The sequence below is a fragment of the Coregonus clupeaformis genome, unplaced genomic scaffold (assembly GCF_020615455.1).
Source record: "Coregonus clupeaformis isolate EN_2021a unplaced genomic scaffold, ASM2061545v1 scaf0303, whole genome shotgun sequence".
NCBI classification, from domain to species: domain Eukaryota; kingdom Metazoa; phylum Chordata; class Actinopteri; order Salmoniformes; family Salmonidae; genus Coregonus; species Coregonus clupeaformis.
This window is the reverse complement of record NW_025533758.1, coordinates 376,058-402,500: the sequence shown is the minus strand read 5'-3', so window position 1 is coordinate 402,500 and position 26,443 is coordinate 376,058. Positions and strand designations below refer to the sequence as shown.

The window sequence follows — 26,443 nt, the reverse complement described above, 5'->3', positions numbered from 1 at the left end:
CAACTGACCACGCCCCCCGAAAAGAAGAGCCTCATCTGGAGGCAGAAACAGATTTACCGAATATCACGAGTAACGTCGTTACCAATATTTATGCCACACATTTTTATTTTAACGTTGTAGAAACACTGGGTAATCCGGATTCAAGGTAACGTTTGGGCTGTCCCTGCCGCTCCTCGTCTACAGGGGCTTGGAATACGCCGGGCTCGGATTGTCTCCTGCAACTGAACTGTCTGTCTGAACTCAGCAATAAGAAGTCAGCCAGATTGTTAGCTACCGGCAGCTAGCAAAAGTAACGTTATTGGTCGATTTTAACGACCATTACTTTATCCGTCTAATACGAAGGCGAAATACTTCGGATATTTAATTCGATTTTCTGGTTAAATATATTATTTCCTCGAAACCAACCGGCTACTGTAGTTAACTAATCTAGCTAGCTAGCTAACGTAAATGCAGGCAAGTCCCAGTGCCCTCCCATTAATTATATGCTAACGTTTGTTGGCTGCTGGTGTACTATACGTCGCCTGTTCGCTAATCAGCTAAGTTATTGATCGGATATACCACTAACTGGCGCGGTTTGGTCGCTACCCTGGCAAAGAAACGAGCAAAAAAGAGGAGGCGAAGTAAAGAGAACAGCAGGGGGAGGACGGTGAGGGATCAAACTATAGTAACGTTACTGTAGCTAACTAACGTAACGTTCGTTATCGTTTGTGGCATCCATTTATTAGCCATCGAGCTAATTGGTCAGCTTGTTATAGCAGCAGCTAGCTATCTAGTTACCCAACTTGACAGCTCCGATATCATAAACTAACGTTAACGTGACTGGGGTTATATTTCTTTCTTTACACAACAAGACCGGCCTCCCATCGACAAAGTGTCACTACGTTACTTGCTTGGACATTTTTGTTAGCTAGCTAAGCAAATTTGCAACCTCCCGCTAACTCTTCATCAATGTCAGCAAGCTAACCCAGTTTTGTGAAGCTGACACTTACAACAGCTATCTCCCCAGTAGGAGCTGCAGCGTGCAACACATGGACTGATATTGAATTCATATATATTTTTGTACGAAAAACACAGTATACCTGAACATCTTTCTAGTTAGATAGCACCATCGAAAAACAGTCATGAGTATCGAGATACCGGTGGGATTGACGGAGTTGCTGCAAGGCTACACTGTGGAGGTGCTTCGACAAAGGCCAGCAGACCTGGTGGAATTCGCCGTGCAATATTTCACGCGCTTGCGGGACACCAGAAGCCAAGATGGGGGCGGTGCTGCTGTCAAGCTCGGGAAGGAAGTGGTGTTCGATGGGGAGCCGATGCAAACAGAGTCAAATGGAGACGATGAAGATGGGTCCGACGAGTCTGATTTCGAGCGTAAGTTGCAGCCTGATTCACTTAATCATGGCCCAGACTGAATACGATCATGCTTAGTTGGTTATTTGAAACTGATTTGATAGAGATGAGTATAGATGGATTGGACTAAAAGTATGTACACCCAGTAGCACTCCAGGACTGGAGTTGGAGAACCCCAACTAAACTAGTAAGTCTTATAACTTAAATCCTGTCTGTGACGTTCTATAGGTTAGACATGTTATATCAGATGCCTGCTGATCTTACTGTTTAATGTCCTCAATGATGACACAAGTGCATTCACCACACACAAGCCATGAAAAACCCTATTTACAGAAACAAGATGTGGCCTGCATAACATCTGCCAGCCCCAGCTGTACCCTGACATAAGATGCCAGGAAGTCTCCTGCTCTCTGCAGGCAGAGAGCACAACGTGACCCAGATCACATTGCTTTTCAGGGGCTGTTTTGTTGTGAATGGACGTTCTGTTTTTGTCAATGAGCTCCAGTCTGTGATCACAGCGATTCCTAAATGTGTTTTCATTGGCTGAGGAATGACTTGGAATTCAGTTTAATCTCTGGCTGTATTTTGCGGTTGTGAGATTGATTGCAATTACCTCATTGAATGTATGTGTGGGGTGTGTGTCATTACAGATCTGTTTGCAATCACATCTATTTGAATTTCTCTCTTGGTGGGGAAACAATCTCATGCATAACACACCTCCTCTCATACCCCCCGAGAGGCAGACTGACCCATTAGGACATTTCTTTAAATGTTATTGGCATATTATAGCAGACTTTTTGTCCGCATGATAGGGTTCCCATCGTTGAACTTGATGTACTGACAGCGGATAATTACGTTTTTTAGCTTGTTTATTGTATAAGCGACAGTAGCTGAAGTAATTTTCAGCTCTGTAGTTAAAAGGGGTTATTCTGCGATTGCTACATACATTTTTGACTTAAATTCATACATTCTTGAAGACTAAAACGTATAAATGCCTCATGAGATTAGTTCAATTGTGTTACCCAATCAGAACCCAAAATACAAGCTTGTTTTACTCCTTTGTTTGTAAACAAAGTAATTGTAAACAAACATCGTATAGCCTCAGCACAAACTGTCATTTTGATCTCATGGATGGTCAGTCCTTGTGTTCATAGCTCTGTCTATGAATTTGAGTGCTTACATTTCTCCAGCCCTGTCCCTTAGCTATTTACCAAATCAGTGGCGGTGTGACCACTTTGTTATTCTTTGAACTGCATATTGCCCCTTTAAGCTACTTAAATGAATTAAGATATAGTTTTGAAAACAAACTGTTGCCTCAATCCTATTTTCCTCTTAGTAGAAGTGCCATTAGGGCTCATTTGAACCAATAGCCTATCTTTTGCACATTTCATTCTTTCCTCAGTGACCTTGGACTGGGAGTGGTCCTCTGTAGCTCAGCTGGTAGAGCACGGCGCTTGTAACGCCAAGGTAGTGGGTTCGATCCCCGGGACCACCCATACACAAAAAAAATGTATGCACACATGACTGTAAGTCGCTTTGGATAAAAGCGTCTGCTAAATGGCTTATTATTATTAGATAGAAGAGGAATAGATGAGCTCTGAAGGGGGGGGGGAATAAGACTGGGGGTTGTATTGAGAGAGGGAGTTTGTATAGGCAGAGAAAGAATGGTTTACACTGGCACTTCATAGCTTGTCTGATAGGGCAGTACAAGGCCCTATGAATAGATGAGCGTCTGAGGTCACTTTGCTTCAGGGTTGCTGTAACCAGATTTTGGATCCCATGAACAGGCCATAAAACTCCCAGCTGCATGACTGCCAGGAACATGCCAAAACATTACATTTTCTTTCTGTCACAGAAGTTTGAAAATACACTCTTGGAAATATCCTAGTAGTTCTGCGTTACATATAAACTTTGATGTCAGTCTTATGTGGAATTGACAGAGATTGGGCCCATATTGTGATACTCTACTATAGCTACCCCCCCCCCCATCACTAGGGCAAATGTGGTCCCTGTCGGTTGTGCAACAGGTGACCTAATTACCAGGCCAGACTGTGCATTTAGGCTAATCTAATGGTTAGCGTCCCTCGAGAGCCACACTCCACACTGGCTTTAAAGTCTCTCCCTGTGAGCGTGACTGGGGAGGCAAACGAGGCATGCAGTTTACTGCTTGATTTATCAGTCACGTTTTGAAAAGCATCTGAACTTTGGCACTTCCTCATTCCCTGCCCATTTCATGTTGTGCAATATGAAGTCACCACGTTGAAACACAGGCAGTCACTGTGTTTAGTCACTTGGTCGTGGACCTTACGTGGCCTGGCTTCCCTACACTGCAGGATGTGGAAACCATCCTTTTTGATCATTCATATTGTCATGGAATGCATAATAACCTCAGTCTGATATGGCTACCAGTGAGACTGCAAACATTTTCTCATGTTGCGTCCACTCTAATATCAATGTTGAAATTGAAATCAAGTTGAAAACAGATCGTCATGGCTGTCCTTCCCTGACTGTCTTTTCCATTCTCTCCCCCCCCCCCCTCCCCCCCACACTGGGGGGAGTGGGACTTCAGGACCTGCCTCTTTAACAAATATATTTATTGGTATATATTCTAACATTATATACATTATGTTACCTTTCTTTATTACTTTATTTTTATATTACCTTTTACTAGCAGATGCCTTTATCCCAAGCAACTACATTTTAGACGTATAGGCTACAATACATGAAAATGGTCATGGAAGATGTCTGACACCCCCCACAGAACAAATATTTGTGTTGGTTCGCTGGCGACCTTGTCCTATCAGTACAGAGGGAATACAGACTGGCCCGGCAACCTCGGTGCTGTCCTCACTCTAAACCAATTGGAGTGAGAATAACGTGGACAGGCAGCGACCTTGCCTAATCACATTGTAGATAAAGTGCAGGGGTTCAGTAATAGTTCAGTCCTCAGCCATCCACAAGTGGCTTTGATACAGGCGTCTTTGCATAGCTTCAATCATTTATTTTCTGAAAGGGCACCAGGGTGGGAAATTAACAGCCGCCAAATGCTGGTAGATTTTGGCATTGGCTGGTAGAATGTCTATTGTTACCAGTCACATTGGCAGGTGGTCACACAGAGCATTTGGGAGCAGTTATTTTCTCTCAATCCAAAACCCACATGTAAAAAATATAATAAAATGGTGTGTGACATCCACCAGCCTGGCACCAGCACCACACTCTGATTCTCTATTTTCAGGAGCAAGTCTAGTCTACCCAACTCTGTCAGGCCACTATGTTCATATTTGGTTGCTAGGCATTCCGCCGAATCCCATTACTTTCCTAGTGTTCCTTTGATAGTTTACACGCTTTCAATTGTTACGTTTAAACATACGCCTGAGAATGTGGGTTCAGAAGCCTTTGTTACTCTAAATGGGCAAATGTGAGTCAGATAGTGCTCTTTGTTACCACCACCATTAGTAGGTTTAAACATGGCGGTCACTAGACCCTCCAATGCGTCACTGCTGTTTCTCTGACCACACAACCTTCCTCCTTCAGTCATTCTCTGGACTTAGGCTATAGCCTACCAATGGGGAGTTGTTACATCTTTGGCCAATGTCCTAGCTAGCGTGTCCGCCATTAAATTGTCACCCAGACCGCTCCAACGTATAGGGACTAACCCATCACTGACAGTCCAGAAGGGGTTAACTACGCAAGCTCTAAACAGGACAAGGCCACTTCTCCTTTTAAGGACTAGTCTGGAGAACGAAAGAGGGGGAGGGAAACGTGGAGAGAGGGGAAGAGCGAGTGTTGGCCGTAGTAAAGGAGGCAGATTGACAGGGTAGAGGGAAAGCTGGAAAAGACATGGAGAGAAAATATAATTAATTTCAGTGAGTACAACAGTTGAAAGACGAGCTGAAAATTCAGAGTAATCTCTTGTACCCCAGTTTGTAGTGGAAATCCTCTCGCTAAGAGCAGAAACACAACTGTTTGTGTGTATAATGCTTATATTCTCCATCATACAGTGGTAAACTTGTGGTGGGTGTGGGAAAATTAGACTCATAAGTACATGTTTTTCCTAGCAATTTCACTGACATACCATACGATAAATCATTTTCAGCACTCCTCGCTAAGCATGCCTCGTAGTGTGTGGCCGGGGCCTATACAATCTGGTACCAAAACAGCAATTTATCACAGGCTTTTGTGTACAAACTCTGCATCCACAGATGACTCAAACATGACAAAGTTATTAAGTCTCTAAAGCAGAACACTGTGCATGATCACTTGTATATGTGATCTTGCTATACCATCGTCCTCATGTTCAGGGAAAATGGTGGACTGGACTATGTGTGCGTGTGATTGGATTTACTCCTTACACAAGCCTACTGACTAGTCTATACAGTGCTGTCAAAGAGTGCTGAGCACTGCACTTTGGGATGGGCCACATTGACTGGTGACGTCTATAAATGTAAATGCACATTGTTGGTTGCCATGGTCTTCATTCACCCCTAGTCCTCAATGCAACGCTCCTTGACCCATCATCAGGGCTTTTTGAAACATGTTTGCATTAACGTACGTGTCTGTGTATGTGAGAACAAGACCAGGGCAGAAATTGAACAGGACTCCCTGGAAAACGGTGTCAATTGTTAGACTATCCTGGCTAAATAAATACAAATGACAGGCCTAGCCTACAAACATACAGGGGAAAAACACCAACACACCCACACACAGCTGGGCCCTCTTGAGACAGGCAGTGAGTAGGCTACATCCATGTGTATAAAACAGTAACATAGTGAAGTATGAGCTAAGGCTGATCTTGTCTCCTTGTGGTTTGGGCACAGAGTTGGGTGGGTTACTTGAAAAATGTAGTCTGTTACTGATGACAGTTGCTTGAAAAATAAAGTAATTGTAACGTAATCCTTTCGATTACTCAAAATGAGCGACGTAATCCTATGACTTTTGGATTACTTTCACTTCTAACACCCAGACACATTTTTTAATGCTTAAAACATGAATCTAACAGCATTTTTTCATTTAGTAACATAAGCATTTCCAAATGGGGACTAGCGTGAGAGCATATCCTAAAGATCCTATAATTCACATGTTCTATTCTATGTGTAAGAGCATAGTCACAGGGCTCCATACTAACATTTTCAGTTGGTGGCACCAGCCCATGATTTGGTTGCGCCACAATTGCACAATACACAATTGAACAAATTTGTAGCCTCATCGTCTTATAAAGTCATTCGAAGTGTTTCATTCAGAAGTGTACTAGACCACTAAAATGGTATGATTCAAGAAATAAAGTTTATTCTAACATGTTCAAGCACGAATGCATGACTCCAGATATCTGGATGTGCAACCTAAACCAGCGATTGTCATGAATTCGGTGTATGATAACTAGGCAATTAGGGTTCCAGAATGGTTCGATATTTTTTTGGGGGGGGTTAAATAGACATTCATTATTCTACATCTTTTTGGGCACTAATATCACATAGGCTAATTCATTTGAGGCTAATTCACCAGCTGAGGAAGTAGTTAGCTAGATTGCCAACTCGAAATATAGCCTATTACCATAAGAGGCCATCCACCCTTGATGGGCGATCAACAGAACAATAGAATCTTTGAGAGAATGTGAGAAGTCTTGATGGTGCGCTAAATGACAACAATGATGACAGTTTTATAACATTTCCTCTTGACATGATGTGAAGTAATCCCAAAAGTAATCAGCTGTTTTTAAGAATGTAACTGTAATCTGGATAGATTAGTTACTTCATTTTTGTCATCTGATGACGTAATCCCAGTTACATGTAATCCGTTACTACCCAATCCTGCTTGGGCCTCACTGATTACTGGTTCGGAGGCTGTGTCAAAACAATTAGCTTAGCAGAAGAGATGTCCTGCATCAGAACAGAGGAGCATCAACAACAAGCTAACAGACACAATGGCTGCATCTGAGTTGGCACCCTATTCACTACGGCTGCGTCTGAAATGGCACCCTGTTCACTCCTATTCACTATGGCTGCATCTGAAATGGCACCCTGTCCACTATGGCTGATTATAAGGAATTAGTAGCCATTTCAGATGCTGCCAATGGCTCGCCCATAGAAATAGAATGAATAGAACGGGTATCCCCATTCAAGTCAATGATGGCATAATGGGTGGACCTTGTTCTATTAATTCAATTCCTATGGGCTCGCCTTCCAGCTCATCTATTGCCGCTGTGCTGCCGCGTATCTCAGAAGATATATATCTTAATCCATAGGCAATATCTTATTAATGTGGTTCCTGAGATATGATGATACACTTTTCCAGGCATTATAATAATAATATGCCATTTAGCAGACGCTTTTATCCAAAGCGACTTAGTCATGTGTGCATACATTTTTACGTATGGGTGGTCCCGGGGACATGAGCAGCGTGACAGCCTTGACTGCAATACATTTTGTTTTTATGGGGAGTCAGGTGTGTACAGCTGTGGCAGTATCTGAAAGAGAGAGCTCCCTGCCAGGCTAGCCGCCTCTGTTGTCCCTGCTACTTCCATGGCTGGCTCTGCCCCGGTGGCAAGGTCAGCCATGTTGTTTTGGAGACACAGACTCCCCTGTCCTGTCCCTGCGGCGCTCTAACCATAACAGTATGCCAACACTGAGCATGTGCTGACTTAACCCCCAGTCTCCCCCTAGTCCCCCGCCCTCCAGCCACACAACTACACTTCCCTTCTCAATGTCCTTGTGTGTTCCTGCTCTGCCCAATAGGCCATTGACACTGGTTGCTGCTTCACAGCCCTGTCTTCATAAACAGTCACTCTGTCTGCGCATATGAGCTGATGCTCTGTCATGTTCATGTGGGGCCAAGAGAAACACTTCTCCAGGTATTGTGAGATCTGATCATCTGCACAGCGGGACTGTCAAAGACAGCGAGCACAACCACTTAATTCCTTTTTGCATTTGATTCCTTTTCCACTTTATCATGGCTTCTTTTTTTATTACTGCAAAAAAAAATAAAGGGAACACTTAAACAACACAATGTAACTCCAAGTCAATCACACTTCTGTGAAATCAAACTGTCCACTTAGGAAGCAACACTGATTGACAATACATTTCACATGCTGTTGTGCAAATGGAATAGACAACAGGTGGAAATTATAGGCAATTAGCAAGACACCCCCAATAAAGGACTGGTTTTGCAGGTGGTGACCACAGACCACTTCTCAGTTCCTATGCTTCCTGGCTGATGTTTTGGTCACTTTTGAATGCTGGCGGTGCTTTCACTCTAGTGGTAGCATGAGACGGAGTCTACAACCCACACAAGTGGCTCAGGTAGTGCAGCTCATCCAGGATGGCACATCAATGCGAGCTGTGGCAAGAAGGTTTGCTGTGTCTGTCAGCGTAGTGTCCAGAGCAGGGAGGCGCTACCAGGAGACAGGCCAGTACATCAGGAGACGTGGAGGAGGCTGTAGGAGGGCAACAACCCAGCAGCAGGACTGCTACCTCCGCCTTTGTGCAAGGAGGAGCAGGAGGAGCACTGCCAGAGCCCTGCAAAATGACCTCCAGCAGGCCACAAATGTGCATGTGTCTGCTCAAACGGTCAGAAACATACTCCATGAGGGTGGTATGAGGGCCCGACGTCCACAGGTGGGGGTTGTGCTTACAGCCCAACACCGTGCAGGACCTTTGGCATTTGCCAGAGAACACCAAGATTGGCAAATTCGCCACTGGTGCCCTGTGCTCTTCACAGATGAAAGCAGGTTCACACTGAGCACATGTGACAGACGTGACAGAATCTGGAGACGCCGTGGAGAACGTTCTGCTGCCTGCAACATCCTCCAGCATGACCGGTTTGGCGGTGGGTCAGTCATGGTGTGGGGTGGCATTTCTTTGGGGGGGCCGCTCAGCCCTCCATGTGCTCGCCAGAGGTAGCCTGACTGCCATTAGGTACCGAGATGAGATCCTCAGACCCCTTGTGAGACCATATGCTGGTGCGGTTGGCCCTGGGTTCCTCCTAATGCAAGACAATGCTAGACCTCATGTGGCTGGAGTGTGTCAGCAGTTCCTGCAAGAGGAAGGCATTGATGCTATGGACTGGCCCGCCCGTTCCCCAGACCTGAATCCAATTGAGCACATCTGGGACATCATGTCTCGCTCCATCCACCAATGCCACGTTGCACCACAGGCTGTCCAGGAGTTGGCGGATGCTTTAGTCCAGGTCTGGGAGGAGATCCCTCAGGAGACCATCCGCCACCTCATCAGGAGCATGCCCAGGCATTGTAGGGAGGTCATACAGGCACGTGGAGGCCACACACACTTCTGAGCCTCATTTTGACTTGTTTTAAGGACATTACATCAAAGTTGGATCAGCCTGTAGTGTGGTTTTCTACTTTAATTTTGAGGGTGACTCCAAATCCAGACCTCCATGGGTTGATACATTTGATTTCCATTGATAATTTTTGTGTGATTTTGTTGTCAGCACATTCAACTATGTAAAGAAAAAACTATTTAATGAGATTATTTCATTCATTCAGATCTAGGATGTGTTATTTTAGTGTTCCCTTAATTTTTTTGAGCTGTGTGTGTGTATATATATATATATATATATATATATATATATATATATATATATATATATATATATATATTATATTATATTATATAGGGCGGGGGGTGAGGGAAGCCTGCTCAACGAACAAGTACCACTTTGATCGTCTTTAGCTCTAGTTGCAATTAGTAGGGCCAGCAGATGGTGATAACGTCTCGTTGTTATGGGAGTTTGTGAGTGGGTGTTTGGGGAGAGGGGAAAGCGAGAGAGGGTTGACCTGTTACTTACGAAGAGGTGGTTTCAGGAGGAAGGGGGGGGGTTGTTATGGCAATGAGGTCTTCCTTGTATTTTGTTGTCATGGCAACTTCAGGCACTTGCTATCCCCCACGTGATGACAGGCAAGAGCACTTCACACACTCTCCTTACACACCGCACAGCACATGCGAACACGCATGTCCTTGCACAATGGCACACTTAGGCTACACTCATCCCCCGGTTCCCAGTATTTCACTTTAGCATAATGATTATAATGACACTGAAACAACCATTTATGTTAATGTAGCTTACCAGAGTCAGAATAACTCATTGATACCATTTTTATGTCTCTGCTTGAAGGTAGCTTCGCTAGCCATTGCTAACTAGAGTTAGCGCAATGACTGGAATTCTGAGAACAGCTAGCATGCTGCAAGTCTACAGGAACAGCTAACAGTTCCCATATACTTCCAGGCATTGCGCTAAAGCTAGTTAACAACTTTCTTCAAACTGCATGCAGCGACATAAAAATGGTGTCCATGAGTTCATCTGACTCTGGGTAAGTAGAAAAAGGGCTTAATTGACTAAATTTGTTTGAGCGGCGGCAACAATTTATGAATATAGAGCTAACACTGAGCCATATCAATAAACAATTAAACGATACAGATTGAAAATACATAAAGTAGCCTAGCTCTAGCCTTCTGTTACACCTTTTCCCTCTCGCATGATTAATCACTTGTTTTAATTAATTCCTGATTCCTTTTGTGCCAGATTGACAGAGGCCACATTGGCCGTCACTTTATTTAACTAAAGTGAAACAACAAATCATCCCTTTTTAAGAAAGCAGTCATGCGTATCTTTTTTTAAATACTGTTCTACAGACCATTCTCAGTCAGTGCTCACTAATTGGTATGATAAGGGCTAAAGTGAGCAACATGTGACCCAGTGAGAGTGAGGTTAGACTCAACATAGTGAGACAGACAGACCTGCAAGTCCTTTTGAGACCGTTGTGAAGAGGCCAGGGCCCGTATTCATAAAGCATCTGAGTAGGAGTGCTGATCTCTGATCAGTTTTGCCTTTTAGATCACAATGAACAAGATTACACGGACAAGGGGGAACCTAATCCTAGATCAGGACTCCTACTCTAAGACGCTTGATACATACAGTATGGGCCCAGATGTGACTGACTGTCCTAAAGATGTAGAGAGATCGGGCAAGAGGAAGAATTGAGCTCAATAAGCTGTAGTCTGAGAGAGAGGGAGACAGACTCCTTTAGGCCTGCGTTCACATGGCCCAGTTAATAGATTTTGACAGCTTGGTAATAGTGTGAAGGGAGACAGGAGAGGGGAACCTTTTGGCTGTGTTATTGACACTGTTCTGTCATTGCCCCCCCCCCACAGTAGCTTTCTTCCCCTTGCTCATTAAACATTCATATTCACGACCTGAGTACATCTTTAGGAAATGTGTGTGGGTTTGGTGGTGTGCTTTTTTTTCCAGTCAGACAGTTTTAATAGACTTTTGTGTTATATTTTGTCTGACTTTTATTTCAGCGTGTAGAAGATTGTGGGTACGTGTGTCGGTCCGGTCTCATTTCATGTGTTTGAGGAGTTTTTCTTTGCCGGTTCAAGAATGCTAGCGATGTCAGAGGTCGTAACCCTAGGCTCTACAGTTGCAGTGATGTGTGAACAGGAGAGTGTTCACTAACTCTCTCCCTCCCTCTCTCCAGCCCCTCCTCCCAGCAGATATAACCGGAGAGTGTCAGGTGAGTCCTGTTTGACGTCACTACTCTCTAATGCAGTGGTATTCAAACTTTTCAGCAGCGACACTGTTTTTTTCTTTTGCCCAATTTCTTGGGACCCAATTTTTCTCGCCAGAAATGCTGCCGACGCCACCCCCAAATATATAATGGCAGAAAATCTGGAAATTGTTATTTTCACATAAAAAAATAACCTTCAATTGATTAGGCTACATTTTAATCTCTCTAGAACCAATACATACATTTACTCTTTATTTTTATTTGTTTATCTTTCTCAATAACAAAGTATTCACACCCCTTTTATGTTTTCCACATTTTGTTGTTACAGCCTGAATTTAAAATTGATTACATAGAGATTTTGTCACTGATCTACACACAATACCCCATAATGTCAAAGTGGGATTTTGTTTGTATAACATTTAAAAACAAAAAATTTAAAATACAAAAAAACCAGCAGAAATGTCATGAGTCAATAAGTATTCAACCCCTTTGTTATGGCAAGCAAGCCTAAATAAGTTCAGGAGTAAAAATTTGCTTAACAAATCACATAATAAGTTGCATGGACTCTGTGTTCAATAATAGTGGTTAACATGATTAATGACTACCCCATCTTTGTACCGCATACATACAATTATCTGTACGGTCCCTCAATCGAGTAGTGAATTTCAAGCACAGATTCAAGCACAAAGACAGGGATGTTTTTCAATGCTTCGCAAAGAAGGCAGAAGCTGAATATCCCTTTGAGCATGGTGAAGTTATTAATTAAATCAAATCAAATTGTATTGGTCACATGCGCTGAATACAACAGGTGCAGACATTACAGTGAAATGCTTACTTACAGCCCTTAACCAACAGTGCATTATTTTTTACAAAAAAAGTACAAATAAAACAACAAAAAAAGTGTTGAGGAAAAAAAGAGCAGAAGTAAAATAAAATAACAGTAGGGAGGCTATATATACAGGGGGGTACCGGTGCAGAGTCAATGTGCGGGGGCACCGGCTAGTTACTGTTTTGAATGGTGTATCAATACACCCAGTCACTACTCAGGTGCTGGAGAGGAAGGAAACTGCTCAGGAATTTCACCATGAGGCCAGTGGTGACTTTAAAACAGTTACAGAGTTGAATGGTTGTGATATGAGAACTGAGGAAGGATCAACAACATTCTAGTTACTCCACAATACTAACCTAAATGACTGAGTGAAAAGAAGGAAGTTTGTACAGAAAAAAAAATATTCCAAAACATGCGTCCTGTTTGCAACAAGGCACTAAAGTAATACTGCAAAAAATATCTCAAGCATGGTGGTGGCTGCATCATGTTATGGTATGTGCTTGTCATCGAGAAGGACTAGGATTTTTTTTTTAGGATACAAATAAATGGAATACAGCTGTAAGAGGAAAACCTGGTTCAGTCTGCTTTCCACCAGACACTGGGAGACGAATTCACCTTTCAGCAGAACAATACCCTAAAACACAAGGCCAAATATACACTGGAGTTGCTTACCAAGACGACATTGGATGTTCCTGATTGGCCTAGTTAAAGTTTTGACTTAAATCGGCTTGAAAATCTATGGCAAGACTTAAAAAATGGCTGTCTTGCAATGATCAACAATCAACTTGACAGAGCTTGAAGAATTTAAAAAAGAATAATGGGCAAATATTGTACAATCCAGGTGTGCAAAGCTCTTAGACTTACCCCAAAACACTCACAGCTGTAATCGCCTCCTAAGGTGGTGCTTCAAAGTATTGACTCGGGTGTCAATAAATTTGCCAACATTTCTACAAAAATGTTTTCACTTTGTCATTATAGGGTATTGTGTGTAGATGGGTGAGGGGGAAAAAAAAAAATATTTAATCAATTTTGAATTCCGGCTGTAACAAAACAAAATGTGGAATAAGTCAAGGGGTATGAATACTTTCTGAAGGCACTGTGTATATCTTTTTTTGCCGAGCCCACTGCAGTTCCTGGGGTCACCCATCCGACTTTGAATACCACTGCCCTAATGTAATCTGCAGCAGCAATATTTGTGCTTTGATCTGGTGTAATCTTACCGGCCCTCTTTATGCCTGCTTGGTGTTGACACTAAGTTACTGGTTGTCTTAGTGCATCACTGAACACTGATAACTACTAGGGGTGTGTCACACTGATATAAATCCCCTGGAGCGTGTTTTACAATGTTTTCCCTCTTTGTGACTAGCACACCGAGTAATGCCTTACTATGAGTCTTTCGGTGCATTGATTCTGGTCCGAAGTTTGTGTTGCAGTAATATTGTACCCCCAGGCCCAGTATGTGTGTTACAGTATAACTTATAACTCTTCACCCCACCATGTTACAATTGAAGTGTTAGAGTAATATTGTTCTCCCAGCATCTGTTACAATCTAAACAGTAATAGTAATGGCATCTTTTTGTAGGCACTAACTCCGCCATGGCTCATTGGCCAAAGCCTATTGGGAAATGAATGGCGTATTTGGATAAACACCGAAATTAAGGTCTGTGGTAAACACAGGCTTAGGAGATCTAACCTTTTGTAAATTTTGAATAATTTATGTAATCAAAACAAGCACATATAGCACATAAAGGCTTCATAAAGGTCATGTTAACTGACTGATATTATCTCATAGAACAAAGCATATAACATCTCCTAAGCCTGTGTTAACCTCAGACCTTAATTTCCGCATTTATCCCAAAAGCCCATTCTTTCACCATTCATTTCCCCCATAGGAATGGCCGAACAAACCAGAGGTAACTCATTTCCGTTTTTTTAGGACTACAAGCTGGCGAGCTCTCTATTGTTACCCCCCACCAAGTGTTTGTTAAAATCTAAGTGTTCCCACACCAGTGTTTGTTAAAATCGAAGTGTTCCCACACCAGTGTTTGTTAAAATCTAAGTGTTCCCACACCAGTGTGCGCAGAGGCCTTTAACCCAGACGACGATGACGAGGTGGAGGAGCCGAGGGTGGTGCATCCTAAAACAGACGAGCAGCGCTGTCGACTGCAGGACGCCTGCAAAGATATTCTACTGTTCAAGACCCTGGAACAGGTGGGAAGATGAGACGGACATGTTGTAACCACACAGTGACAGAAACCCCATCACGCTATTAAAGTATAACGGGCCACACAGTCATATGCACTTCTGTTCTAATAGGTTGTGGATCTTCAGTGTAAGCCTACTAGAAAGTGTGTGCCCTCAAGTCTGGAGGGAAGCAGAAGTTATTCCCCTACCTAAGAATAGTAAAGCCCCCTTAACTGGCTCAAATAGCCGACCAGTCAGCCAGTTACCAACCCTTAGTAAACTTTAGGAAAAAATGGTGTTTGACCAGATACAATGCTGTTTTACAGTAAACAAATTGACAATAGACTTTCAGCATGCTTATAGGGAGGGACATTCAACAAGCACAGCACTTACACAAATTAATGATGATTGGCTGAGAGAAATTGATGATAAAAAGATTGTTGGTGCTGTTTTGTTAGACTTCAGTGCGGCTTTTGACGTTATCGATCATAGTCTGTTGCTGGAAAAACTTGTGTTATGGCTTTACACCCCCTGCTATATTGTGGATAAAGAGTTACCTGTCTAACAGAACACAGAGGGTGTTCTTTAATGGAAGCCTCTCCAACATAATCCAGGTAGAATCAGGAATTCCCCAGAGCAGCTGTCTAGGCCTCTTACTTTTTTCACTCTTTACTAACGACATGCCACTGGCTTTGAGTGAAGCCAGTGTCTCTATGTATGTGGATGACTCAACACTATACACGTCAGCTACTACAGCGACTGAAATGACAGCAACACTTAACAAAGAGCTGCAGTTAGTTTCAGAATGGGTGGCAAGGAATAAGTTAGTCTAAAACTAAAAGCATTGTATTTGGGACAAATCATTCACTAAACCTCAACTAAATCTTGTAATGAATAATGTGGAAATTGAGCAAGTTGAGGAGACTAAACTGCTTGGAGTAACCCTGGATTGTAAACTGTCATGGTCAAAACATATTGATACAACAGTAGCTAGGATGGGGAGAAGTCTGTCTGATAAGGCACTGCTCTGCATTCTTAACAGCACTATCAACAAGGCAGGTCCTACAGGCCCTAGTTTTGTCGCACCTGGACTGCCTGTTCAGTCAAGTGGTCAGGTGCCACAAAGAGGGACTTAGGAAAATTGCAATTGGCTCAGAACAGGGCAGCACGGCTGGCCCTTGGATGTACACGGAGAGCTAACATTAATGACATGCATGTCAGTCTCTCCTTGCTCAGAGTGGAAGAGAGATTGACTTCATCACTGCTTGTTTTTGTAAGAGGTGTTGACAAGATGAATGTACCGAGCTGTCTGTTTAAACTACTAGCACACAGCTCGGACATCCATGCATACCCCACAAGACATTCTACCAGAGGTCTCTTCAGTCCCCAAGTCCAGAACAGACTATGGGAGGCGCACAGTACTACATAGAGCCATGACTACATGGAACTCTATTCATTTACATTTACATTTTAGTCATTTAGCAGACGCTCTTATCCAGAGCGACTTACAGGAGCAATTAGGGTTAAGTGCCTTGCTCAAGGGCACATCGACAGATTTTTCACCTAGTCGGCTCAGGGATTAGAACCAGCGACCTTTCGGTTACTGGCACAACGCTCTTAACCACTAAGCTACCTGCCGCCCCACATCAAGTAACTCATGCCAGCAGTAAAATCTGATAAAAAAAAAAAAAAAAATAGATAAAAATACACCTTATGGAACAGCGGGGACTGTGAAGCAACACAAACATAGACACATGCATACAAACACACGATAACATACGCACTATACACACGTACACATGGATTTTGTGTTATAGATATGTGGTAGTAGAGTAGAGGCCTGAGGGCACACACTTAATATGTTGTGAAATCTGTTATGAATGTTTTTAAAATGTGTAGCTGCCTTAATTTAGCTGGACCCCAGGAAGAGTAGCTGCTTCCTTGGCAGCAGTTAATTGGGAACCATAATAAATACAAATACATTGACGCATAACTCATGACATTCAACCGTATTGAAATGAGTTGTTCAGTCTTTTGGAATAAAAGGTTCCCACCCGAATGTCCTGTTACTTATTGGTACACTCAGTAACACACAGTAATACACAAGCTGCCAGACAGGCACGACTCACTCTGTCCATTATTAAGTTGAGTTGTTTTTTTCAGACCGTGAATGTGCTGTCCTTTCATTAATCCCTTTGTTCTCAATCATCCTCTCTTCCCCTCCCCGCCTGGCCCTCTCCTCCCTCACAGGAACAGTTCTCAGAAGTCCTGGACGCCATGTTTGAACTGCGTGTCCAGCCCCAGGAGCATGTCATCGACCAGGGAGACGACGGAGACAACTTCTACGTTATCGAGAGGTGTGTGTGTGTGCATGCACAGTTACTTTGGAATCCTTACAATCAAGGCATTCACTAGAAAGCAGCATTCATACCAAACACACCACAATATAATTGGCCGTTTTACAACAAGTCCCACTTGAGCCTTATTTTCTAGTTGTTGTTTCCGCCGTGTGTCCTGGGCCTAGGCTTAATGGGTGCGTCCCAAATGGCACCCTATTCCCTATATAGTGAACAACTTTTGACCAGAGCCCTATGGGCCCTGATCAAAAGAAGTGCACTACATGGGGAATAGGGTGCCATTTGGGATGCAGCATATGAGTGGGCTTATTCTCTCTGCACATTAAGCTCCCTCCTCAGTCATGCTAGTGCCTCAGCCTGGGAGGCTTAGGGCTAGATGCACGTCATAAGCATGTTAAAACCTATTCCCTCCCTATGTGCTGCCTTGCAAAGCCTCATGGGAAAGCCCTGGTCACCTACATAGCCAAGTGATCATCATACTAATGCCCCCAAACAAAGTTAATGCTCCACTGCCTACCACGGCACAGCACAATGCAACCCAGGCAGCCAATCAGGTGGTGTATCATCCAAAAAGACTAAAGAAATTCACAGAACTGAACTCCTAGTATTCTTAGTCCCCCTCCCCCTGGTTGGTTAATTCCAAGAGTGGAGCCCAATACTCGCCAAACATTTTTTTAACTATCACTTACATTCATGCAGCAGATTTAGATCTGTGATCAACTTTATTGTAGATGAAGATTAGTCTGCGTAGTTTCCAAATATCTTGTATGTTATTGCTATACACAATACATTTTTAGAGAGCTCAAGTATTATTAGAAGATAATTAATTTCTCGCTCTCTCCCTTCCCCCTCTCTCCCTCCCCCTCTTCTTCTTCCAGAGGAATCTATGACATAGTGGTACTGATTGATGGTGTAGGAAAGTGTGTGGGCCAGTATGACAACAAGGGCAGTTTCGGGGAGTTGGCCCTGATGTACAACACCCCCCGTGCTGCCACCATCATCGCCACCCAGGAGGGTGCGCTCTGGGGCCTGGTGAGACGCGCGCGCACGCACACACTGCCCTGACCCTTTGACCTCTGGTTCACTGCTGTGCTCTGCCACAGCACCTCCCTGTGGACACTAGGGAGAATAGTAACATAATGGCCATATATTACAGATACAAGATTTACCACAGAGTTTCTAAACCCAGAGGCGCAACATTGCAAGACTTCTGCGAACACTTGACAAACAGACCAGGCCAGTGTTTGGGGTTTGAGAAGTAAATGAGAGAAGTTAATTTTTTCCCCTTATTTGTTAATTTTCTCAATCTAAAGGCACAACCTAGATTTGAGCCCATGTCTTAAATTAGTTGAATATGCTATTACTCCAACCTCGTGAGATTGACAAACTGACATGTTTTCATTTTTGTCAAAAACTACTTCATATCAAAGGAGTGCCTTTTTTAAATTTATTTTATTACTGCCTGCACAAATGCGCATTTCGGCATGAGACAACCGTTAGACCCGATGATGTGTTTCTACTCATAAGCTTAGTTAGCCAACGTCGCCATGACATCGCCTACAAGTCTGATCTGGGATTTCTGTTGGAGAAGCAGTTTTAGCCTGTCTTAATTCTGTACTGTCTTTGGATTTACTGTTTTGTTCTGTGTTTTTAAAGACCCGCTCCAGCTATTTTTTACTTTTCCCGTTCAGGTGATAAATTAGGTGCTAGGGAGGCTGGAGTGGGTCTTTAATGTGTAGTAGATAGCTCTTAGATTTTGTGTTTTGAGATTCTTTGTCCTTTAAGACTCTATGTAATGAAAGCGCTATAAAAGTTCAATAAATTCTGTATTATTAATCAAGATAGAAGATTAGTAGGTCTATCCATACCTTTCATCTGTTAGATATGTAACCTATAGCAGGAGAATGAAATGGCTTGTCTGTGTGATTGTGTAATCTTGTTGTCTATGTGACCGTGACTGATGCTGTCTGTGTGACCGTGACGACTGCTGTCTGTGTGCACTACCAGGACCGGGCTACGTTCCGTAGGCTCATTGTGAAGAACAACGCCAAAAAGAGGAGGCTGTACGAGCAATTTGTTGAGTCTGTGCCCCTACTGAAGTCTCTGGAGGTGAGGGGGAGGGAGGGAAGGAGGGGGAGCAGAGTGGAGGGGAGGTGATGGGAGGGGATAGGGAGGGAGGGAGGGGGAGCGGAGGTGATGGGAGGGGGGAGCGGAGGGGGTGGGGGTGGGAAGGAGGGGAGGGATAAGGAGGGGGGATGGGAGGGAGGAGGAGCGGAGGGGATGGGGGATCTGAGGGGATAGGGAGGGGAGGGGAGGGGATAGGGAGGGATGGAGTTGAGGAAGCTCGACAGTGAAAAATGTAGCACTGATATTAAGTGGATATGGACACCTCCCTTTGCTTTTCCTTATCAAACCTCTCTCTCTCGCAGTTATCTGAGAGGATGAAGATTGTGGATGTATTAGGAATGAAGACGTTTTCAGATGAAGAACGCATCATCATGCAGGTATGACGTTCTCCAAGGTTCTCTTGGTATTACTGTAAAGCTGACTGGTAATGATGATCATGGACAATTGTAAACGGTTCCTGTTGGTTTGTCTTCCTGTATAGGGGGACAGGGCAGATTGTTTCTACATTGTGGAGTCTGGAGATGTGAAGATTATGATGAAGAGCAAAGTAAGAGTACTTCCTTCTTTTCTCATCCTCCTCATTTCTGCCTCATCAGAGAATGTGGAAAAATTGCTTTGTTTTATGTTCGTCACCCTGTGTTTTTCTCTCCTTTTTTCTCATATGTACTGCTTAACAACCCTGCACCGAAAGACAAAGATGGTATGACTAATAATATGAATTATAATAGTATTATTAATATGAATAGTAATAAAGGTTGAGCACGGCAATCCTTTAAAAAAATCGCCAACATTTTGTGATTCGAATTAGAATATTTGTCAAATCTACAATCCACAAAATGTTGTACCCCCCCCCCCAAAAAAAAAAAACATATTTAAGCTAGCTAAGTAACTATGGTTCCTAATGTTAGCTAGCACTAGCCAGCTGTACCTGCGTCAACTCCTTCTCATCCTAATAGCTTCTCAATTTGATAACTTCTTAGTAAATGGTGTGCCAACCCTTTGTTTCCAGCACTTTTTATATAAAACAGAACAGTGTAAGACAACGTTTTACACTGTGAAGCTTTTTAATCTGAACATTGACTTTTTATAACGCATTGATGTGCTGCGTTTAGTGTCTGTATTTCCATTCTTGTGCATTTGTTGTTATGTTTTGGTGTCATGCATTAGCTGGTGCAATTAAATTTCCCCTTTGGGGATCAAAAAAGTACTATCTTATATCCATGACTAAGCAAAACTCATTTTCTCATGGCTCTATCCAGAGCTGGGTTCAAATAATATTTAGGGTATTTCAATTACTTTCAAAGACATTTTGAAGTAATTTGAATATTTTGTCTCAGAAAATTCAAGTAGTTGAATATTGGAATGTATTTGAAAATACTCATACATAGACAAGTGTATTTTCAAATACAAATATTTAATACTCCATGTATTTTAACCCAGGTCTGTTTGTTCCTAGGGGTATTTGGAGAAAAGTATTTGAAAATAGTTTAGGCTATTTATAGCAAGTTATTTGAAAATACTTCGAATAGAAGTAGCTGATCTGGCCACATTATTTGAAAATACACAAAATAAGTATTTAAATAACATACTTAAATACGCATGTATTTGAACCCAGGTCTGGCTCTGTCTTATCTCTCTGCAGCAGACATGGCCTATTGCTTAGTGAACAGCACGTTTGGGCTTCCTTGGCACTCCGTGGCTCGTGCGCCATGCTAAAACATTTTGTGAATATTCAAATCGGCAGCCACTGATTTTGAATCGGCAACATATTATTCATATCAGCGTAAACAAATTGAATCCGAATAGATGTGAATCTATAAAAATACACCCCAACCCATCCTGTCCTCTCCTTTTCTGTACCCTGCTCTCACTCCCCCTCTCTTCCCCAGACGAAGGTGAACCAGGAGGATAATGCGGAGGTGGAGATCACCCGCTGTAGCAGGGGTCAGTACTTTGGGGAGCTGGCCCTGGTCACCAACAAGCCCCGCGCTGCATCAGCGTACGCTGTGGGAGAGGTCAAGTGCTTGGGTAAGGCCACTTCATACATGTACACGTGTGTGTCTGTTTTATTTTAAAGGCCCTGGGCTCTGAGTGGGTGTCCATCAGTGTGACAGTGATATTTTCTGTTTGTTGTCTACCTGAATCTCTTAACAGTAGATTATTGACTTGTAAGTGTTCTAGATGAGTATCCCTCCTTCACTGTCTCTCACTACCTAATGCAGAGATGTTTCCCTCAGACAAACAGGTGTTTGTGTGATGCTCTCTCTCTCATGGTGATACAGTTGAAGTCGGAAGTTTACATACACTTAGGTTGGAGTCATTAAAACTTGTTTTTCAACCACTCCACAAATTTCTTGTTAACAAACTATAGTTTTGGCAAGTCGGTTAGGACATCTACTTTGTGCATGACACAAGTAATTTTTCCAACAATTGTTTACAGACAGATTATTTCACTTATAATTCACTGTATCACAATTCCAGTGGGTCAGAAGTTTACATACACTAAGTTGACTGCCTTTAAACAGCTTGGAAAATTCCAGAAAATGATGTAATGGCTTTAGAAGCTTCTAATAGGCTAATTCACATCATTTGAGTCATTTGGAGGTGTACCTGAGGATGTATTTCAAGGCCTACCTTCAAACTCAGTGCTTCTTTGAAAAAAAAAAATGTAGACCTCCACAAGTCTTGTTCATCCTTGGGAGCAATTTCCAAATGCCTGAAGGTACCACATTCATCTGTACAAACAATAGTACGCAAGTATAAACACCATGGGACCACGCAGCCGTCATACCACTCAGGAAGGAGACGTGTTCTGTCTCCTAGAGATGAATGTACTTTGGTGCGAAAAGTGCAAATCAATCCCAGAACAACAGCAAAGGACCCTGTGAAGATGCTGGAGTAAACGGGTACAAATGTATCTATATCCACAGTAAAACAAGTCCTATATCGACATAACCTGAAAGGCCACTCAGCAAGGAAGAAGCCACTGCTCCAAAACCGCCATAAAAAAGCCAGACTACGGTTTGCAACTGCACATGGGGACAAAGATTGTACTTTTTGGAGAAATGTCCTCTGGTCTGATGAAACAAAAATAGAACTGTTTGGCCATAATGACCATCGTTATGTTTGGAGGAAAAAGGGGGTAGCTTGCAATCTGAAGAACACCATCCCAACCGTGAAGCACGGGGGTGGCAGCATCATGCTGTGGGGGTGCTTTGCTACAGGAGGGACTGGTGCACTTCACAAAATAGATGGCATCATGAGGAAGGAAAATGATGTGGATATATTGAAGCAACATCTCAAGACATCTGTCAGGAAGTTAAAGCTTGGTCGCAAATGGGTCTTCCAAATGGACAATGACCCCAAGCATACTTCCAAAGTTGTGGCAAAATGGCTTAAGGACATTTACATTTTAGTCATTTAGCAGACGCTCTTATCCAGAGTGACTTACAGTTAGTGAATACATATTTTTTTTATACTGGCCCCCCGTGGGAATCGAACCCACAACCCTGGCGTTGCAAACGCCATGCTCTATCAACTGAGCTACATCCCTGCCAGCCATTCCCTCCCCTACCCTGGACGACGCTGGGCCAATTGTGCGCCGCCCATGAGTCTCCCGGTCACGGCCGGCTGCGACAGAGCCTGGATTCGAACCAGGATCTAGTGGCACAGTTAGCACTGCGATGCAGTGCCTTAGACCACTGCGCCACTCAGGCGCAGGACAACAAAGTCAAGGTATTGGAGTGGCCATCACAAAGCCCTGACCTCAATCCTATAGAAAATGTGTGGGCAGAACTGAAAAGGTGCGTGCGAGCAAGGAGGCCTACAAACCTGACTCAGTTACACCAGCTCTGTTAGGAGGAATGGGCCAAAATTCACCCAACTTATTGTGGGAAGCTTGTGGAAGGCTACCCAAAACGTTTGACCAGAGTTAAACAATTTAAAAGCAATGCTACCAAATACTAATTGAGTGTATGTAAACTTCTGACCCACTGGGAATGTGATGAAAGAAATAAAAGCTGAAATAAATCATTCTCTCTACTATTATTCTGACATTTCACATTCTTAAAATAAAGTGGCGATCCTAACTGACCTAAGACAGGGAATTTTTACTAGGATTAAATGTCAGGAATTGTGAAACTGAGTTGAAATGTATTTGGCTAAGGTGTATGTAAACTTCAGACTTCAACTGTAGATGTTCAGCTCTTATGAGTTCAAAAGTGTACGCACATCTAACAATTCTCCAGGGGTAGAGTACAAAAATTGTCATTTGAAAGGAATGGAAAGTAGTATGCTCTACTATAGTTTTATTGCAATATTTTGACTGGAAGGTCTAAATCCGGCTCAACCCATAGTGGTTATGCTAAGCATGGCAAAGAACTGTTGGAAATAAACTATACAGGTGCATAGGCTACAACAGTGTGAAGGTATTTCTATTCCTTTACCATTGGACACTATTCATAAAGCATCTCTGAGTAGGAGTGTCGATCTAGGATCAGTGTTGCTTTTTACATCATAATGAATAAGGTGACATGGACAGGGAGCACCTGATCCTAGATCAGCACTGTTTCTCTGAGACACTTTATGAATACAGGCCCATGTCTCCATCTATCTGTTGTGCAGTTGTGTGAGTGATGCGGTCTCGGTCTCTGTGTTTTTCAGTAATAGACATTCAGGCGTTTGAGCGTCTGCTGGGTTCCTGTAAGGAGATCATGAAGAGGAACATCACCCACTACGAGGAGCAGCTGGTGGCTCTGTTCGGCTCCAGCATGGACCTGAAATGACCACCCTTCTCCGTGCCTTACACACACGCTCACATACGCACACACTCGCAAATTTACATTGATGAACAGATACATAGACATTGAGACACACCCACTTACATAGTAGAAGTACACCCTGACACAGATTTTCTAGCTCAACACACTCCTTTATAAGCTCACTCATAGGTACACACACTTTCTACTCACACCTAAAAATCACACACAGACATTCTTAGTTGCTTGAACCTGCTCCAGCCTCTGTATGAATTGAAAAAGCAATGTCCCTGCTGCTACCACCCTAACACCGCCATAGCACAGCAAGGACATCACATACAGGCTTGCCCTTTTTTCTCTCACACAGGCACACACAGGCAAACCTCAGCCAAGGACACATGCACACACAGGCACCACCAACACTTGCAAAAACAGACACCTGGTGAAAAAGAAGAAACAAATTAAAAAGAGGAAATAAAAAGTTTAAAATGCCCCCCCAAAATGAAAAGGTTTACAGAAAAGTTTTAGAAACATTTTATGAAGATAAACAGAAGCTTTGATAAAATATTATTTCAATAAAAAGTGTTTCCTCTTTGGAGTTCAGTCCTTCCTGAATGCTCTCCTACTGTTGTTGATTGATTCAGTGCCGGTGATTACCACAGAATACCCTATATTTCAGGGCTGTTGTTATTATCATTAACTCCACACATGTTGTATTGATGAATGTATTATTATATAGTCAATATTTTGTTTTACTTTGACCAATTCAGATAAAGCACCATCTCCGACAATGTAAAACAAAAATATAGTGCTTATTTCTCCTTGATCATTCTGAATGAGTTGTCCTGGATAAGAATAAAGCAAACATTTTGTTAAACTGCCCTGTCTTTATTATATTGCTGTTTGTCAGTGTGTTGGTGGTATGGGAGATCTGTGGCTTTAAGGGATAGTTTGAGGCTGCAGGCAGTGTTTCCTCACTGGCTTTCAAGTTCTTCTCGGTCTCTATCCCTGACTAAAGATGGGGTGAAAATAAACATTTAATTAATGTTATGGTTTCCTGATTATGGAAGAGCTATTGTTTGATATTGGGGGGGGGGGCATCAACCCACATTTAATACCTGAATACATGAAAGGCATATCCATTAAATACGTCCTCCAATGATTTCTGCACGTTTCCTTTTGAAAAGCGATATCCCAAGTATGAGTACACACACTAAAGGGTTAAAAAATGTTTGGAGCAAAATAGTTTAAAAAAAATAGTTTTTATTTTTTACAATTCAAGGAGTTGATCTGATACAGTATGTCATCAGTCTCCCCCGTTGCTTGAGGAACAATAGAGAACAACCCCGTCCCCCCATAGCTTTCAGAATATGTGTGGGGGGGTGCTGTGTTTAAAAAAAAAAAATTATCCTTCTGTAGCCCGCGCTACAGAATACAGAAAAATAAATATTCTCCGGAGAAAATATATTTGTTTTATTCCGATTTTTCAGCTATGCCCTGCACCCCCCGACTTGGGACTCATGACATACCTGGACCACCTATTGAGATGTGCCTTTTGTTAAGTAAATCAGGTGTTAAATAAGGAGAAAATGAATCGAGTTGGACTTCAATACCTTTGACATATCCATTGAGTTAAACATGGGTCTATCCCCCCTCGTTTTGTAAAAGATGCTATGATACCTCCCATACGCTGGGTGGACGCATGACGCTTCACATGGAACCAGTGATCACAGCCACGCCTAGCATATTTCCTGACCGAGTGCGCTAAATCCTGATCGCAGACCAGTGAAAGCTACTGAACCATTAGCCTGATCAGTTTGATTAAAGAAACCAAAACCGATTCAGGAACAGCGCGTCTGTCCGTTTCGAGCCAACTTTCGGTCGAAGAAGCGTGAAACCCTAAAAATTTAGGTATTAGCTGTGGTATTAGGCTTTAGCAGCATACATTTGTCACAATTGCTTTCCACTTTAACCAAATACAAACTTAGGCTGTTATGTATTGGATATTTGGAATATGATGTTTAAAGAATGGATTCTGGAAGAGTGCTCGAGGTCGAGGCGTCATTTTGACTAGTCAGTGCACTTTCCGAGCCAGCACGATTTATGTTGCCTATGATGTCGTTCACAGAGATGACAGCACATAATTATTCGTTGCATTCTGTACTGTAAACTCTGCAGTTAGGACAAACCGGTTACATTGTGTTAGGGCGCATTCTGATGTGCTGTCACTCATTTTTGGGCCTGCCCTTATTTGGTAGTGGAAGTGAAAAGCCTGGCCTCTTGTCATTTTTCAGTTAACTGAGATGTTTGACCATGTTTC

General features: G+C 42.8%; 1 protein-coding gene across 2 annotated transcripts; it reads left to right on the top strand.

Annotated features, from left to right (window-relative positions):
- On the top strand, positions 1 to 25,000 carry LOC121545489 (cAMP-dependent protein kinase type II-alpha regulatory subunit-like). Of its 2 annotated transcripts, XM_041856048.2 has the most exons (11): positions 1 to 1,371; positions 11,840 to 11,875; positions 14,773 to 14,909; positions 17,133 to 17,239; positions 18,118 to 18,271; positions 19,247 to 19,348; positions 19,669 to 19,743; positions 19,848 to 19,913; positions 20,058 to 20,066; positions 21,256 to 21,394; positions 24,029 to 25,000. In XM_041856048.2, exons 1-11 carry the CDS (start codon positions 1,122 to 1,124, stop codon positions 24,148 to 24,150), a joined length of 1,197 nt encoding a protein of 398 aa, XP_041711982.1. In that variant the 5' UTR covers positions 1 to 1,121; the 3' UTR covers positions 24,151 to 25,000. The 2 variants fall into 2 exon arrangements, with proteins under 2 accessions (XP_041711982.1, XP_045070685.1); XM_045214750.1 differs by lacking the exon at positions 20,058 to 20,066.
- The last annotated feature ends 1,443 nt before the right edge of the window (positions 25,001 to 26,443 follow it).

Coding starts and splice junctions, on each gene's coding strand:
- LOC121545489 (XM_041856048.2), top strand. CDS start 1,122: ATGAGTATCGAGATACCGGTGGGATTGACGGAGTTGCTGCAAGGCTAC. Junction 11,876..14,772: donor ATATAACCGGAGAGTGTCAG/GTGAGTCCTGTT, acceptor TTCCCACACCAG/TGTGCGCAGAGGCCTTTAAC. Junction 19,349..19,668: donor CCCTACTGAAGTCTCTGGAG/GTGAGGGGGAGG, acceptor TCTCTCTCGCAG/TTATCTGAGAGGATGAAGAT.